General features: G+C 38.7%; 1 protein-coding gene across 3 annotated transcripts in view; it reads right to left on the bottom strand.

Moving 5' to 3' along the window:
* The window catches only part of shu (shutdown), a 166,120-nt gene that overhangs the window by 21,926 nt on the left and 124,371 nt on the right, over nucleotides 1-19,823 (bottom strand). For all 3 annotated transcript variants that reach the window (XM_067135623.2, XM_067135622.2, XM_068225086.1), the window contains exon 8: nucleotides 15,232-15,321. In XM_067135623.2, the coding sequence (XP_066991724.2) occupies nucleotides 15,232-15,321 (90 nt within the window). The remainder of the gene's footprint in view (nucleotides 1-15,231; nucleotides 15,322-19,823) is intronic.

Genomic DNA, 19,823 nt, shown 5'->3' with positions numbered 1-19,823 from the left:
TGCTAACCCACACTCTTGTTTTGGAAGTTGAGAAGAGCGGACGCGAAAGCTGAGCCTTGTATTAACATTGATAACTGCCACGTTCCATATTTGCATCTCGTCACCACTTATACGACAAACGGGTCGCGACTGTCGTACGGTCGGTCTGCTGGAAATTCATGTTGTGAAATCTATTAACTGTGATTCTTCTAATTACTTTTGGAATAATTTCACGACCACGTGTATCTTACATTAAGCTAAATTTAACTTGCACGTGCTTGGCTCAGATAATCATGTTCAATATTGTTTCAGTGTGCTGTAAATAAGAAAAGTGTTATCAATGTGTGTACTCAACGTCAAGATGCAGTGAACATGTGAGGCGCTGGACTAATCAGGATGGATTATAGCTCATCTCCAGATCCCGGTGGTGGGTGGTTTGTCAAAAGATAAGTCCTTACCTCATTTTGACTAATCAATCGTGCTCTCTTTCAGGTAGCGTCTTTGTATTTTTGTATGTATTTCATGATGATGAGTAGAACATGTAGAGATTTCTGAAAATATGAAAGTGATATCGCATCATCAAATAAACAGAGTCTAAGGATGTGAATCTTAATTTTAGAATTTACAGCCACGCAATCTTATAATTTTATAGCACCGTAATATAGCCTTGAATTTCTGGAAGTTGGTCATTGCATATATGAATCGTAATGATGTTACAGTGGTCAGACAAGTAGGATCTTCAAAATAATAGTTATTCATGACTGAATTTATTATTGTGTACCTATACTGCTTAGAGCAGGAATTTTATTTCGGGGTAGTGTAGCTGAAGTAAGATAGTACAATATTTATTTACGGGAGCAGTGAACATAGTACTAGCCACACGTTACTGAGAATCAATGGTATTGAGAATCTGAGTGTTGTGTTATGATGAGACTACATATTTACTGAAGCGAGGAATTTGATGAATACAGAGTCTTCACCTACATAAACATATAGGTCGTTTAGATGAATGAGTTAACATGGAAGTAATGGAACAGTACTATCCTCGATATGAACCCAAGGATATCAGAAGCTGTATGTCAAGTTCTGCTCGTTATTTTTCCTAGGTACATTTCTACGAGAACCTGACCAGATCCAGTGACCAGCGTCATTGTAATGTTTGTGCATGTGCCTGAATTTCTTTTACAGCTATTCGCAAGAGCGTGATCCAGAATCAACGATCCAGTGCGTGGTTATGCAATTGTGATATATTTTGGGATGTACTTTAGCCATTCTAGATATGAGCTGAGGCCACACTATTGTTATTTGCATGTTGGTGCATTATTATTTCATTGTGTGTGTCGATAAGGGAAAAATCTCTTTCATATTTTATTGAATGTCTGTATGCTACTGCCTTTAAGGTAATAGAAACTTATCACTGATTTAATTAAACTACCTGAAGGCATGTACTAATTGACGTAAGGATTTTTCTTACAACCGCAGGTGAAGGAATGCTAGTTCATTAAATCATACGAGTTCAACAAGTGTAACTAAATCATTTAAATTCTTAAATCATGATGTTATTGAATTATACAACTTATGTTTATTTATTTATTATTATGGCTTCTTTCATGTGGCGAAGTTAGGCCTCACGGCCCTCTCTTACACTTAACCGCAATACAACAAATAATATTAAGGCTGCCTATTACTAATTATCCTACTTATACTATTTCCTAATTAAGCTTAAGTTACACACCCACACAATATGCAGCTTATTAGCTTGTTAATTCAGTCCTCTTTCCTATCTCACACAGACACTTGCACACACACTTACAATGTACAAACTTATCAACTACCGTTACATTTACATTATATAAAACTAACAGAAACAATTTTTAATTTTACAATTACCAATCACACGCACACAATACACACTTCAATCGGTAACTCTAAATAGGAAGTCTCGGCAAGATATTTTAAATTTGAGGAAAGAGTCAATGCCCCTGACGCTTACTGGCAGGGAATTCCAAAGCCGTTACAATAAAAGTTTATTATACACAGAAGAGTGGTGAAGAGGAATAGCTAGAGTGAAGCCCGAGCAAGTGTTACGGTTATGGAAGGAAGAGAGGAAGTGAAGTTTAGATGAAATATACTGGGGGGAGTTACTATGCAGGAGTTTATGTATTAAGAGAAGTATATGATATTCACGTCTCAACAGGTTTTTACCAGTGCAGTGCTTGATAATAAGGAGTAATACGCACATCATACCTTAAGTTACAAATGAATCTAAGGCAACAATTCATAATACGCTGCAGTTTCCTAGTTTGTTCTTTAGTAGAGTCTACCAAGATTACATCACAGTAGTCAAGGATAGGAAGAATTAGGGTCTGTGTTAATCTTTGCCGCATGTTTAGTGGTATAATATCTTTATTTAATTTCAGTGGGTGTAGAGTAGCAAACACCTTCTGACTTACGGTTCTGATATATTCTAGGCGGGCATTAATTCCATTGTGGAGTTTTATCTCCCGTATGCAGTTACAGACTGTGCCGCATAAATAGGCTTCTGATAAATTTCACCTGCATACACCCCAGCATCAGTGGGCAGGGTCTGACACATCCCACTCTGACGAGTCTAGTGTCAGACCTAAGACGAAATGCTGGTTAATAGAGCAAACGCCTGAAAAGCCATACATCTAATTTTTGATCTGATTTTTGATATGCTCTATTGGTGGAAAATATCTAATTCCCTCCATGGGAATTTAGGATTTCCATATTCTGCCCAATTTACAGTTTCAGTCATAGTCACCCCGATATTTCTCACTGTTTTACTGTACGGGATTGTGCTATTATTTATTTGTAGAGGAGGAATGATCAAATCATTGATCTTGTGTAGGAGCTTCTGGGAATCGACAATGATAGCTTGCGATTTTGATGGATTTATGAGAAGTCTGTTTGCGAGAGCATATTCACTGAGTTTTTTCATGTCATCATTTATGCATTTTACTGCGTTTGGTAATTCACTTAAGCTGCAATGGTAATAAATTTGGAGATCATCAGCATATAGGTGATAATTACACGTTTTTAGAGAAGATGAAATGTCATTGATATTCAATGTAAAAAGCAACGGTCCTAAAATACTACCTTGTGGCGTGCCCAACTATCCTTGTACGCCATTCTGAATTTCTTTCGCGAGTTATCACTCGCTGCCTCCGATCTTTCAAATATGACGTAAAAAACTTCAGTACTAAAGGGTCAAACAAGTAAGATTCCATTTTCTTAATTAGTAGCTGTAAGTCTATTGTATCAAATGCACCACTGAAATCCAGTAACGTTAGTACTGTAACTTGTCATTGTTCCATAGCTAGTCTGATGTCTTCTGTCACTTTAAGGAGAGCCATGGCAGTGCTGTACCCTTTCTTAAAGCCCGATTGTAATGGGTCAAGGAGAGAATAGTTATTTAAATATTTCAATACTTGCTCGTACACCAGTCTTTCCAAAGTTTTGGAAAGCGCTGGAAGAATAGAAACTGGGCGATAAGTCAGAGGGCAGTTTAGGATCGTTTATATTGGGCACTGGGGTGACATTAGCTTGTTTCCAGAGTGCAGGGAAAGTTCCATTTCTAAGACAGTAATTGAATATACGTGTGATAATCGGGAAGATAGCGCCTATTATATTATGTATGAAATGCACCGGTGGTCCATAACCCGTTAGATTAGAGATCCTCACTTGGACTATGTGCAAGTAGGGTAGCATCCTGCTTCATGAATTTACCGAGCTCAGAACACTTTAAGCAAGCCTCGGACCTATGGGAGTAATGGAGTCCCACCCCCATTTGACAGGCGAGGGACTCCTTGGAAACAACTTTGTGAACGAAATGAAATTCGATGGGGAGCTATCAATATTAATGGGGCTTATAGAAGAAAGAAGGTATAACTGGCTGAGTCAGCAAAGAGGATGCATCTGGATGTGCTAGGAGTAAGTGATATTCGGGTAAGGGGAGATAATGAGGAAGAGATAGGAGATTATAAAGTGTACCTGACGGGTGTTAGAAAGGGAAGGGCAGAGTCTGGGGTAGGGCTCTTTATCAGGAATACCATTGCACGCAACACAGTTTCTGTTAGGCACGTAAATGAGCGAATGATGTGAGTAGATTTGTCAGTTGGAGGAATCAGGACAAGAATTGTGTCCGTGTATTCACCATGTGAGGGTGCAGATGAGGATGAATTTGACAAGTTTTATGAAGCACTGAGTGACATCGTGGTCAGGGTCAACAGCAAGGATAGAATAGTGCTAATGGGCGATTTCAATGCGAGAGTTGGGAATAGATCTGAAGGATACGAAAGGGTGATTGGTAAATGTGGGGAAGATATGGAAGCTAATGGGAATGGGAAGCATTTGCAGGACTTCGGTGCTAATATGGGTTTAGCTGTTACGAATACATTCTTCAAGCATGGGATGCTAGGGGTACCAGATCCATAATAGACTATATCTTAACAGACTTTGAATTCAGGAAATATGTTAGGAATGTATGAGTTTTTTGCGGATTTTTCGATGATACAGACCACTATCTGATCTGTAGTGAACTAAGTATCTCTAGGCCTAGGGTAGAGAAAGTGAAATCTGTCTACAAACGAATAAAGGTAGAAAATCCCCAGGACGAGGAAATTAGACAGAAATACAGTAAAACCTTGTTAATTTGAAGTCGTTGGGACTAAAAAATCGGACTTTGAATTACGTGATTTTGAATTAACCGCCAATTCGCAATTCAGAAGTACCAACCCCTGCCGCATTACAAAATATTCTAAGGCATGCAGTTAACCTCGATTCACAGTTTATACCTTTCAAATGCCATGAAAAAAAGGACTATTTCCAAAATGTATCCAAGAAGGTGCATTTACAGTATTCAAATAATGCACTCTGATATCTCACAGGTAAACATAACCTCACGCAACGAAAGAAAGAAAGAAAGAAAGAAAATAAAGCACGATTCAAAGACGAGGAGAAATCTATGCTCACTCCCATGTGCAAGTGCTTTATTAATTGGATTACTGTATGTATGCATTTTAGATGCCTTGTATTTACACAGAAAGTACCCGATGCCCTTAAAATCGAACTTTCCTATGACTCTATCCTTGTACGATTTCCCGCCATGGCACTTCTCTCGTACTTCAGAAATGTAAACGCTTGCCGCGTCACAAAGTATTCTAAGACCCATTAATACATGCAATCACCTCGATTCACTGTTTAAACCTTTCAAATGCCATGGAAAAAAACTAGTTCTGAAATGTATCCAACAAGGTGCACTTGGATAAATCATTGACAAACATAACCTCACGCAACGAAAGAAAAAAAAAAGTCGCACAATTCAAAGACTAGGATAAATTATGCCGGTTCCCCTGTGCAAATGCATAATTTTTTTGGATTTCTTTACTGTTTGCATTTTTATTATAGATGCTTTGTACTGGCATGGAAAGTGCCCGACGCTCTTAAAACATTGTGGCTTATCAAAGTTTCCTATGACGAGGGGATAAAGTATCTCGCTTCCATGTGCATTGCAACGCACTACTATGACTCCCATCCCTCACACTGTACGATTTCCCAGCTGGCAACTTCTCCTTTAAAACCATAAGACCGTTTGAACTTGCATTAAAATAAAGCAATGCAGTTTCACCGGCAATGACAATATTGTTCGGTGCCTACGAATTTATTATATTTGCCACGTTTTTTCGTCAACTGTCGGCATCGCCAGTATTCACAGATTCTGTTTTCCCGCACACTGCCTGTTGCGTGATATTACGGCGTTCCTTAAAAGGTTGAACACAAAAGAATTCCGATTTCATTCAACTTAGCAATCATGAAGTGCACTGTAGACCCACCAAAGTGAGTGTACGTGCCGAAAGCTACCCCTCCACGTTCCGGAACGCGCGTTCTATTATGATGCGGAGCGGATAAATTTTGAGTTGAAATTACTCTGTAACATACTATTGTTTCAAAATGTAAAGGCAGTTTCGAATTAAAAGTCTGAATTTCGGTAATGGGGCCGACAGTGTACTTCGAATTACGAATTATCCGTATTTTGAATTAAACAACTGAAATAACGTGCAAAACTGTATCTCATGTTTCCGGGAACGAGAGCTGCTTCGAATTAGGCAGGATTTTAAATTAACCGATTTTGAATTATCGAGGTTCTACTGTACATGGATATGATTAGTGAGAAGTTTCGAACAGTAGACAGTAAGCAGGTTCAGGATATAGAAAGTGAATGGGTGGCATACAGGGATGCTGTAGTAGAAACAGCAAGGGAATGCCTAGGAACAACTGTGTGTAAAGATGGGAAAAGGCGAACATCTTGGAGGAATGATGAAGTGAGAGCAGCCTGTAAACGTAAAAAGAAGGCTTATCAGAAGTGGCTCCAAACAAGGGCCGAGGCAGACAGGGATCTGTACATAGATGAAAGAAACAAAGCGAAACAAACAGTTGTTGAATCCAAAAAGAAGTCGTGGGAAGATTTTGGTAATAACCTGGAAAGGCTGGGTTAAGCAGCAGGGAAACCTTTCTGGACAGTAATTAAGAATCTTAGGAAGGGAGGGAAAAAAGGAAATGAACAGTGTTTTGAGTAATTCAGGTGAACTCATAATAGATCCCAGGGAATCACTGGAGAGGTGGAGGGAATATTTTGAACATCTCAATGTAAAAGGAAACCATCCTGGTGGTGTTGCAAACAGCCAAGCTCATGGGGAGGAGGAAAATGATGTTGGTGAAATTATGCTTGAGGAAGTGGAAAGTATGGTAAATAAACTCCTTTGTCATAAGGCAGCAGGAATAGATGAAATTAGACCTGAAATGGTGAAGTATAGTGGGAAGGCAGGGATGAAATGGCTTCATAGAGTAGTAAGATTAGCATGGAGTGTTGGTAAGGTACCTTCAGATTGGACAAAAGCAGTAATTGCACCTATCTATAAGCAAGGAAACAGGAAGGATTGCAACAACTATCGAGGTATCTCATTGATTAGTATACCAGGCAAAGTATTCACTGGCATCTTGGAAGGGAGGGTGCGATCAGTCGTTGAGAGGAGGTTGGATGAAAACCAGTGTGGTTTCAGACCACAAAGAGGCTGTCAGAATCAGATTTTCAGTATGTGCCAGGTAATTGAAAAATGCTACGAGAGGAATAGGCAGTTGTGTTTATGTTTCGTAGATCTAGAGAAAGCATATGACAGGGTACCGAGGGAAAAGATGTTCACTATACTGGGGCACTATGGAATTAAAGGTAGATTATTAAAATCAATCAAAGGCATTTATTTTGACAATTGGGCTTCAGTGAGAATTGATGGTAGAATGAGTTCTTGGTTCAGGGTACTTACAGGGGTTAGACAAGGCTGTAATCTTTCACCTTTGCTGTTCGTAGTTTACATGGATCATCTGCTGAAAGGTATAAAATGGCAGGGAGGGATTCACTTAGGTGGAAATGTAGTAAGCAGTTTGGCCTATGCTGACGACTTGGTCTTAATGGCAGACTGTGCCGAAAGCCTGCAGTCTAACATCTTGGAACTTGAAAATAGGTGCAATGAGTATGGTATGAAAATTAGCCTCTCGAAGACTAAATTGATGTCAGTGGGTAAGAAATTCAACAGAATTCAATGTCAGATTGGTGATACAAAGCTAGAACAGGTCGATAATTTCAAGTATTTAGGTTGTGTGTTCTCCCAGGATGGAAATATAGTAAGTGAGATTGAATCAAGGTGTAGTAAAGCTAATGCAGTGAGCTCGCAGTTGCGATCAGCAGTATTTTGTAAGAAGGAAGTCAGCTCCCAGACGAAACTATCTTTACATCGATCTGTTTTCAGACCAACTTTGCTTTACGGGAGCGAAAGCTGGGTAGACTCAGGATATCTTATTCATAAGTTAGAAGTAACAGACATGAAAGTAGCAAGAATGATTGCTGGTACAAACAGGTGGGAACAATGGCAGGAGGGTACTCGGAATGAGGAGATAAAGGCTAATTTAGGAATGAACTCGATGGATGAAGCTGTACGCATAAACCGGCTTCGGTGGTGGGGTCATGTGAGGCGAATGGAGGAGGATAGGTTACCTAGGAGAATAATGGACTCTGCTATGGAGGGTAAGAGAAATAGAGGTAGACCAAGACGACGATGGTTAGACTCGGTTTCTAACGATTTAAAGATAAGAGGTGTAGAACTAAATGAGGCCACAACACTACTTGCAAATAGAGGATTGTGGCGACGTTTAGTAAATTCTCAGAGGCTTGCAGACTGAACGCTGAAAGGCATAAAAGTCTATAATGATAATGAATGTATGTATGCATAGGGATGTCATCTACACCTACTGCTTTAGATTTAATAGAGTATAGTACTTTTCTAATTTGGTTGCTAGTGACCTCTTGGAATGAAAAATTGAGGACGGTTAAGTGGAGGGATGGCTGGTTAATTTGTGTTTTATTCTGCCTGATTGATTGGTTTAAACACGATTCGTTCTTCAGAGAAATATGTAATAAGCTCGTCTAGGGGAACAGTTGGTTCTCGTTGCTGTTGTTGGCCTTTTACAATACCAAGAGAGAGTATTTCTTTCCAGGAATTCCTGGCATTCAGTTTACCTGAAAGACAATTTAAGTACTTAAATTTCTGATTTCTTGCTTAATTCTGTTCCTAAGCACCCGTTGGTTTTCAAAATCGGATTCGTTACAGGTACGTTTGTACCGTCGGAACCATGAATCACGGCAAGCCATCAAATTCTTAATTTCGTCATTTAACCATGGGCGACTCACTTTCACTTGTCGTTTGGGAGCGTGTTTGCCGTATAGACTAATAATGAGGGAATTTAGTTTGTTTATTTTTGCGTCAATATTGTCTAGTAGTGGAATATCATTCCAGGGTAGGTTGTAGGCGTCATACTTCAGGTGATTTAAATTAATCTCTTATATTCCTACAAGTGGTGAACTTAGGTTTATATTTGGGTATGCGCAGAGAATAGGATAAATAAACTTGGTCGTCTGTTGAGATCGATGGAACAGGAATTTGGCCGTGATTTAAGACTTTCTGGGGATTGTATGTTATGATTAGATCGATTAGTGAGTGTGAAGTGTGATTATTGCTATATATATGTTTGGTAGGATTTAATAGGAGAATCGCAAGGTTACAGGAAAATAGTACATCAAGTATTTTGTCCTGAGCTGATTCTTTCAGTAAGTTTATATTTAAGTCTCCTAATAGTACGATATGTTCGTAAGTTTGTACTAGGTTGAATAAACAAGCTTCCAACTCAGTCATGTTCACTATATCTGGAAGTTTATAAGCTACGACGAAGAGGACTTTCGTCCCTTTAACGGTGATCTTCATGAACATGAACTCTGGTCCCGGCTGAGTGGCATTTTGTGATGTGCATATTACTCTACCTCTCAAGTCATTTCTGAAATAAATGGCTACACCGCCACCTTTCCTACCATTCGTTCTATCCCAGTGGACGAGTTTGTAATTATTAATATTTACCATGGCAGAAGGGATGGTAGGCTTTAGCGGAGTTTCTCCGATGCAAAAAACATGTATGTCTTTGTCGTTAACAATTGTTCGTATTTCATCTATGTGAGCAGGGAGAGAGAGCGTGTTCACATGGCAACATTGCAAACCATGTGGCGTGGAGGAGAGAGTCTGTCTCAACAAGAGACCTGTTGCGACAGGAGGTTGCAGACTGGAGCCAGACTTGGACAGCGGGCGTTGGGCTAACAGTACAAGGGGATTATGTTTAACTTAGATTGACAGAAACAATGGGTACCCACCACTGCCTCCCGCTGAAAGAGACCGTTGACTGTTGCACACACAAATTCACACTCACATTTCAAAAAAATATACACATAACTAGAGGAATGATTTTTTCGCATTAACGATAAACGTGACAAAAAATATTTTGAAGCGATTTTGCGATATCTTTACGAATGATATGTTTCTGGTTAAGAAAATATTGATATGTTCACGAATTAAAGCGCTAAGGCCATTTAAAAGCGAAATTCAATTATTTCGCAATAAGCGCGATATTACAGCGAAATCTGTAGTGAATAATGAACTTGATATTTTGTTCCAAGATTATGTATGAAAAGAAAAGGAAGAGCGAACAAAGATACATCAACAGGAAAGAAATATGTTATCATTAATGTTCCGGAAAATCTCTTTAAGACATGGCATCAAAGAAAAGGGGTTGGCACCAGGCTTCTTGCCAAACGAAATGTTAGGAATGTTGTTCTTGTGGTGGCTGGTAATCCCACCCAAGCCTGTCTCCTCACGGCACTGTGCAATCCTGGAATCCCTAATGACGTGTACAAGCAGCACAATTGACTGGTGTATTTCGTCTTCGTGGTCAGGTAAAATTAAGAAAGTGATCAGAGACGGTAGCAAAGATGGGTCACTCGACAAGTGTTATGGTGCACAGCAGAGCTAAACAGTTTGCGAGTGAAGGTTTATACCTTTCGGAGAGCAATATTTTAATGTGTAAATTTTGTAATGTTCGTATCGAGTGGGAGAAAAAAGACACTGTCTCAAAACATTGTTTTAAAAATAAAGAACATTCAGAACATAAATTTAGCGCTCCAACAGTGAAACGGCAGGCAACAATAGAACTCTCATTAGATATGCAAAAGAAAGCCAAGAGTGAAAAAATAGAATTTATTCACGAAACAACAGCGATGCTACTCAAAGCCAACATCCCGCTGGAGAAGGTAGACGACCCTGCAGTCCGGAAATGGCTTCAAAATTATGTACCAGGTATGTACAGTCTATCAATTAAACCTCCACAATCAATGATCAGTGATAGTAATGAAACTTTTAACGATTAATTTTAGAATTTAATTAAAGCGAAACAGCAATATCTATTTCGCGAAATAACGCAAAAATTAGTATCCTTCTCGCAAAATCGTTCAAAAATTAGTGGGAAAAAACCATGCCACTACACATAACTAACACTGTTTGAGGCAAATTTGAAACTCATGGTAAACAAGAGTCCTGTTACATATTTTAAAACTAGCCCTATTAAAACACATTCACCCATTGTCACCGATTCTGTGCTCCGCTATGCTGTCTGATGAGAACTTTTAGGTCCCTAGGAGTGATCAGAGTGGTTTTCTTGCCGTGTGGTGTAATTACAGTCACACGCCCATCCTGTGTATACACATTCCACAGTCCAAATACGTCGCGTGCCTTATTCAAAATCCCTTTTCTTGTTGCCGTGAGGGATTCTGTGCCCATGATGTTCGTGCCCTTCAGTAGTTGCTTCACCCGACAGACTTGGTCCCGCTGATGGTAACAGAGAAACTTCACAATTATTGGCCTGTTCCCAGTGGCCACTACGTTGGCAGTCGTCATGCGCTGGCCACCCAATCTACGACATCTATCAATATTGTCCATGCCAATATCTAATTTAAGTCTACAAGCGAGCTTGAAATTCAGCCATGAGGTTCTCGTACTCTGACAACCTCTTCTCAACGTCCTTGAGAGTCATTTTGACGGTTTTAAATCAAAACGTGTACTTAGTGATGACGGTTGAGCACACACAAGGAATCTCGGCTGCTAGTTATCTTGATAATTAGGCAGGTAAGTGCGGAGCAAGTTTACACGCGACTGGCCGTAGTCGCCATCTTGATATTTCAAGTCAGATACTATGAATATTTAAGCCATAATTTCGGATGGTATGTTACGCCCTTTCTTGAAGATTTTAATTTTCAATCTAAGTTTGTCAATTCATTGATTTATAATATGAAGCTTTATTTAAAAATTTAATGTGGACCAACATTAGGAATTCTTATAAATTCAGTTATTTTTCACAGATTATATTATTATTGCCAATGTAAACAAATGCCATTGTTAAGCCTCCCCCCATTATTGTTATCCCTTCTCTCTCATAATATAAGTTGAGCCTCCACAACAAAGCATTAGGAATGTAAATAAACCAGCCATCCATGTAAGATGTTATCGTTTTGTAGGTAGGAATCCTTTCATATCCCTTCATTAATATTATATTTATGCCTCTGCACGAGATGCTTTTCTATCTCAGGTACAATTATTAAGAATTTTGTGGTGACCTGTCGTAAGAACCTAATCTTTTGTAGATAGCAATCTTATGTTCACCGTAGCTAAGCCATACCATGCTATGCTATGATATATTTACACGAAGATACGGTAACCCTGCCTGCAATTATGATATTTATGACATCCTATTTGATAATGATTCAGCTTTAGTTGTAATTAAGATGTATATATTTACCCTGAGAATGATGATTGCCAAGATGCTATTATATGAATGATAGGTTACGTATGATGACATTGCGACGCCCTATATCACCACTTACTATCACCACGAACGTTATTGCCTAATTTGACCCCTAATGGTGGGCGATATCTTGACATTAGTGTCACATTATTTATTGCCCAACCGCGTGGCTGATAAATTCTAGGGCTAGGTGTCCCACATTTGGCGCCCAACAATGTCGCATATGGTCCAGTCGAGTCAAGCCATTGGACCATCTTCATTTCCACTGCATGAAGGGCCAGTCCAGGCTTCGATGCTGAAGGGTCCATAAAGGGCCGCCAGTCTGACCACTGTGGGGTAGACTGTAGATTTCATATGCAATGGAATGTTCTTATCACATTGGATTCCAGTAACCTGGCACCATTTCATCCATGCGGCAAGATTCACCCTGACATCGGAAATGGTACTGAAGTCCGAGGTGATTCATGACCCCAGATTTTTGAACTGGGTCATGGGAAACAAATGCTGCTGAAGAATATGTACTCATACTATTTCCCTGAGTAATGGGCTGCCTCTTCCACAATCTCCACTGTTCCATAGTCCATCTTCCCCGCTGTAGATTCCGTTGAGGTCTTCACTCTTAACCCTGAGCTGGGACCCTTACCAGTACTGCACACTGGGTCAATGTGCTCTGGGACTCACATAGGCAGGGACGCCACTCCCTGGGCAGGGCTGCCTCCAAAGAGAGTCCATTACTAAGGGTGTAAATCGCACATATCAGAATGTTAATGAAAGTATTCGCTTAGCAACCTGCTAAGTACAGAATGTATTGCGGGTTAGGGTATGCCTTCGCCTGAAATTATTGGAGTGATCATTTAATGATGTGATTTTATGATTACTCAAAGCTGGCTGAACGTAAGAGACTTATAAATGTCTCACGATTCACTGGCAGGTAATTCCCGAGAGAATAAAACAAAAATGAAGCAAATCGGTCCAGTAGAACAGATGGACGGATTTGCCAAAGCTGTATTTAGCAAACTCTTTTAATATATAGATTACTAAATATTAACAAGAAAGAAACTTGCTATAATTAGCAACTTCACTAGCAGGGCAAAAACAATGTCACACAGCAATACACCAAGAGTTCAACGCAGGCATTTCAATTAAGAACAGGTTTTTGAAGTGGAACATGAAGCTAAAAATATACCATTTACATTACTTTACAAATATAAAGTATTTGTAAGCTTTAACAAAATGTAGGCTGATCCCACTTGTTTCCCTTTCTTGTTTATGTTGTCTCCCAGCTCATCTGAGATAGGGTATAAGTATGGCCGCTGCATTGCGAAGATGTTATTTATCACCTACACACAGTCTAAAGCTGATGTTTAAGAGGCCATGTTTAAACACCGCTGCGGACACAGTTTAACCTAAAATTTTAGGAGCAAATTACAATTGGAGGTTGCCTACTAGGAAACAAATTGTATTATGTCGAGAATATTTCAAAGAGAAAGTTTAGTCTGACTCTGCCGGCCTTCCGCAGCAAATCTCCTGAGAGACCGCATCACTTATCTGAAATGTATGGGGAGGTACTATTTAAAATGTAATTTCACTTTTCAAGGGAAAATATAAAAAGGACCTGCTGAGCAAAATGAAACATTTTCTTGAAAATGACATGACGGGTAGTCTACGTCCCTGTCAACCCAAGTACAATTCTTGGCAACCTGTGCATTTTCAGTATACTGTACTATGAATGGTGATACCGTGAATGTTACTGCAGCAACTGTATGAAGGAAAGTAGATAATGTTGTGACAACCATAAATGTACAATCTGTAATAATGATCAGTTACCTACCATTAGAAATTGTTTCACCGTCCTTTCTAAGTGAACAATCTTTGTTTTAGAGATTGAATAAAATTAAGAAGGTCTCCTATTTTTTTTAATAAATACACAGAGCTGTTTATTTCTACAATGGTTTGCATCATTTTACAGCTTGAACATTTAGCTATTTTCCTACATAATCATCATTTCGGTCGATACATTTTTGTATGCCCATGTCGTACCAGCTCACCGCCATGCTGTTCAGGAAGTGTGGTCTTCAGTCACCATGCGACGGGAGTGGAAAGAAGCAACTGTGGTCTTAACTAAGGGACAGTCCCAGCATTTGCCTAATGTGAAAAAGGGGAAATCACAAAAAAACCCTCTTTAAGGTGTTGAAGACGGGGATTCAAACTCTATCTCCAGAATGCAAGCTTACATTTGTACGTCCATACCAGCTAACTCCCTCAGTTCCAATGTAGTTTTTATCCCTTTGCTGCTGTTATTTACACCCAGCCTAACAACACTAGAAACAAAGCTACATTTCCTTTACTCTCTATAATATTATGAGATTTTATTATTTCAGAGCAATCTATGTTCTGTGAACAAGTTTTACGCACATTTAGCCTTGTAAAATTGTAAGGCAGGCAATAGCTGACTTAACGTTTGGTGCAAGCACTGATGAGTTTCACTGGTTGCAACAGGCAAAGAGTAGCATGGAAGAGACTTCCATTTTTGAATCAATATTAAAATTTGGATGATGTCTTGCAAAACACCAGCTGAACACAGGTTATACAATGGAAAATTGTACTTAACATTGACACTGTTTAGGTGGACACTGCCTAAGGCTTAAAACTATTTGAACTAAGGTAACTGAATTAAACTCGCATAGAATTCAACATGGAATATATACTTTACATGATGCTCATTACATTATGACCATCCTGTAAAATGTTGCCCGATGTCATGAGACTTGCATTAATCTCTATACGGATAGGGATCAGAAACATTACAACAATAAACAAGAAAACAAGTTAAATTTTTACTGGAAGCAAACGAAGACCAACTAAAATAGAAAGATAACATTTGTGAAAACTAAGACTTAAAAGTTCCACAATTTAGACTTGTCGATATGGTTAACTATCAGAATTTGTAAAAATTCTGGCACAGGTATACAGATGGTTGATGCAGTATTACAAACATACCTGAGGCTTCTTCTCTGCTTCTGGCATCTTGAATGCTCTCCGGGCCATTGTTTCAGATTCCTCTTTGTACTTCAAAAACTTGGAATTGAGCTACCAAGAGAAACAGAGAGATATAATTGAATTTCGTATGGATAATTGAAACAAATAAACACGCAGTACAACTATTAACAAACAAAAAACACTTTAAAACATTTGAAATGAGATTAAAACCACACTAATACAAATACAATAACAGAAATTTCTAAACATTTTATTAAAACATATATTTCCATTAATGTTGATATTGGCGTCTCAAGGTAGTTACACATACGAAGACGAAACACAGTACAGTGGAACCTTGATTATCCGTTCTTGGAAGCTAAGTTTTCCTGGGTTATTAGTTAAAAAACATGGTCCCGCGAGCATCCTATTTAAATCAAGTTTTAAAATCCTGCATTATCTGTTCCTAAAAAAATAAAAATTTTTTTTTTTTTTTTTAAATTTCCTGCATCAACCGTCAGAAATTTCAATCTCATCAACGCTAAACGCTTGATCAAGCATTTTTCCAAGACAGAGTATCTCATGAAAGGCTACGGCATACCTACGGATCTTGGCATTAAGTCCTGTCATTGAGGTAATTTGAGCTAGTAATGTACTGAGAAAGCGATCAGCGGTGAACTTGCATAAGAGACCACCATATTAGCATAGCATTCAGCTGGTATTGTTTAGGGAAATCATGGAAATCCTAACGCAGTGCGATGCTGCAACAACTGGAAGGGGACAGATTGCATTCCAGCAGTTCTACTTGAAGAGTTAACGAGTTTCATCAAATGTTTGCATTTGTTCGCATCTACATTATGTCCAGTGTTAGATGTTTTATTTTGTACTTTTTCTCAACTGTATCGCCGAACAGGTTTTCGGCACTTCTCTCAGAACACTACATAGTCACCGAGCTTTCAGACAGGAATCAAAATTGCTCCTTCCTAACACGAATCTAGTATACTGTAATATGATCGGACATAATCACATTCTCTTGAGACTAGAACAGAGGTCGTACTTTACATATATAAAGCCATGGGAGGTCCAGGAATTGACTATTACTGTTTTGGTCCTGATACAAGACGGATTTTTACGTTTACGTTTTTGTTAAAATGTCTATAAAAACCAGTCATTTTACATGCGCAGCGTAACATTTAAAAAGTTTGTATCATTTCCTACTCGTACTGGCTTGTACAGCAAGAGTCTCAACGTGCTTTCCAACTGAGCTCAACAGACCAAAATTTCTGGAGTTTTGATTTTTCTTTTCTCTCTTTCTAATTTGCTTGTACTTAATGACGGGCAGAATTAAATATAATGCATTCACGAACTTTTGAGAACCTATACTTAAATTTGAAATCATATTCTCAAGTTCAACATAACCTTTAAAAGTCGTAGGCTTAATTTATACGGTAAAAGACTCCCAGAAATTTACTACAAACAGTACACTAGTGACCATATTACAATGGAAAATTTAAAAAAAAAGAGTGGATTTTGCAAATCATGTTGGGTGCTTTTGTATTGGAGGTGCTTTATTTAATTAGATTAGAGAATGAAAAACTACTCATGGTCACTTGATGTTTGGCTTGGCATTAATTATTAGATATTTTTCGATGAGCTTGGCTCATCAAAGTTGCTGACCTGAAAGAAGTTATTATGGGCAACTGACAAAGTTTCCCCAGTAAAACTTAATGTAAATTATCGAGACTTTAATTCATGTAATTAATGTTTGAACCGGGCCCCCATGGTCTAGCTTGTCTGCCTCCATCCGGAGGCCCTAGGTTCGTTCGATTGATGGCCAGGTCAGGCATTTTTACCTGGATATGACGGCTGGTCCTAGATCCACTCGGCCTCTGCGATTACAATTAATGGAGGAGCTATCTAACTGCGAGATGGCGACCCGGGTGTAGAGAGCGTGAAATAACAGCCAAGAGGATTCATCACACTGATCATGCGTCACCTCATTATCTGCATACCTTCGGGCTGAGCAGCGGTCATATGGTAGGACAAGGCCCATTAGGGCTGTAGTTTGGTTTGGTTTGGTTCAGTTTAAGAGTGTTTGTAAGAGTATAACTATACGTATTTCATTATTGTAATGTTTACTTAAAAAATTGTTGACGGTTTTAATTCGTTCCCGGATTTTCAGATTTCCTGTATTTGAAGTTTTTTTCCCCCAGGGTCCTTCCAAACTGGAGAATCGAGGTTCCACTGTAAATGAAACTAAGTGAATTCTACAAAGGTATAAAATAAGCAATGTGTTACTCCCTTGCACAATATTTTGCTAAACAAAATATTGGGGAAGAGGTCCCCATACTCGTATTTGTAAATATAAAACCATTGAACAATAAAATTACGCTACATAGTAACAATTACACAATGATTTTTAATTCAAGCACAAAAATGTTACATTTATTATTAGGGACCTGAAAAAATTGCATTTGCAATAAATGCGAATTTCTGAATCTTGTACTGAATCCAAGCCTATGGTAATTCTAATGTGGAATAAAATCATTTTTACGCATAAATAGAAATGCGACAAAATGCGAATTGTGACCCAAAATGCGAAATTAGTATGAATATGCAATTTAGGTGCGAATTCGGCGAATGTGCTATTCTACTGGCAAAAACAACATATTTCGGCAAAAACGTCAGAAATACTCAAAATATGATGCATAAATCTTTCGACCATTCCGATCAATGAAGAAAAGTAGCCGATCGATTGCTGCTTGCTGACTTTAATCGATATTTACAATGGGGATAGCAAGGGGAATAAGATCTGTATTGATTATTATCGAAATGTAATTCGAGTGTCATGGAAATAACGAGATAGATGCAGCGCTGTTTTCCTGTTGGGGAGTAACAAGTCGAGCAATTGTTTAGGTTATGGGGCGCATTACAAAAACTGTGCACGGAAGGGCTCAGCAATATGCAAAGGATGGTTTATATCCACAGATTCAGCAACAGTGTTTCGCAACTATTGGAATTTCCGAGTTCAGTGGGGAAAAAAAAGATAGCATTGTGAAACATATTAAATCTGGAAAACACGTGGGTAAGCGACACGATAACGAAAGTTCAACCCCTACTGCTAGTACATCTCAAAGAAACCAATCTTCTGTGCTTACACAGATAGTTGTAAACGGCAAAAATTTTCCAGAGATAACTTCTCGAAACGCACAGTTGAAGTATTCGCCAAAGCAAAGGTGGAAAGCAAAGAGCTACGAGCCTGGATTACTGAGTTTTCAAATTAAGAGCTGCCATGTGTGAGAACTCTATGTGAAGTATATTTACCGTGTAAGTTCAATTTCATTGATCGGGTACGGTTTAGGTATTGCAACATTGAAACCACGCGCAAAATTGAAGGATACCGAATTTGAGTGCGATTTCCATATCAAATAATTTTAAATTATTTTGTTATAATTTGAGGTCTTTCTTCCTTTCTAGAAGTTGCATCTGACCAACAGTGGGGAAGAACATCAACATACTCTGTGATGAAACTACAGATAGAATGGGCCGTTGTGTTTTTATCATATTCCAAGTCCCAGCCAGATTGAAAAGAGAGCTGCACATTGTTTCTGTGAACTATCTTGATGCAGGAAATGCTACAAACTGCTCTTGTGCTGTTTTAGAAGCTCTGCACAGTTATAGTGTACCATATGATGCAGTTAAAGTGTTTGTTAGTGACAGTGCCCCGTACATGACCCGGTGTTATGAAACATTAAGTGTGGTCATAGGGGATCATTTAATGCATGTACATAAGATCAGCTTGGTTGGCAATAGCTGGGTCTCGGTGATGACAGATTTAAATCATGTGGTTGCGATGGTAAAGTCTGCATTTTTGAACACACGAAAGCGAAAATATAATTATTTACAATTCTTAACATCAAAGTAAGGTGCTTCAAAGGAAGCAAAGCTTTTTCCTGCACCTGTCATAACCTGACGGAATAGCTGGTTTCAAGCCGTCTTCTATTTGAGTGCTTACTTTACTGATGTTGTTACATTTTTCAAGATATCTGACATAAAAGACATCAACGACTGTGGTATTAAGTACCTGACTGATCTGAGTGACCAAAGATGCGGTATCCAACTGATGAGCCCATGCCGCACTCTGGGCGAAACGCTGGTAATTTTTGACGATTGAGTTTCCTGAATTTTAATTTTAGCTATCTCAATCGGAAGCCATATTTTGGTCAAGAAGTGAATAGGCTTCACTCCCACATGGTTTTTGTCACAGATCATGCAGCTGGATTGGTTGACCTCCTTACTGAACTTGAAGGCTCTCTGTATCTTACCTCTCATCTCCTTTACCCTAAACTGCATAACCTTGATGCCAGTTTTACCTTAATTTGTGAGGGGAATTTTTCTGCGGCAACTAATGATGCTTTGATTAAGCTCAGTCCTCTACAACAGGCTGCTTATTCTTCACAGTGCAAGCTAGCCACATTGAAAGCTAAAGACCCCAACCATAAGCATTTTGTGTCAATTTCTCAAGCTTTGTATCCAAAAATTATAATTTTGAATAACACTGATAAATTACATGAGCTTCAGAAATTGTTTGGAGTAACAGATCTCTCACGAAA

The sequence above is a fragment of the Anabrus simplex genome, chromosome 1, assembly GCF_040414725.1.
Source record: "Anabrus simplex isolate iqAnaSimp1 chromosome 1, ASM4041472v1, whole genome shotgun sequence".
Classification (NCBI taxonomy): domain Eukaryota; kingdom Metazoa; phylum Arthropoda; class Insecta; order Orthoptera; family Tettigoniidae; genus Anabrus; species Anabrus simplex.
The sequence above is the reverse complement of the archived record's forward strand: the minus strand, read 5'-3'. Positions and strand labels throughout refer to the sequence as shown.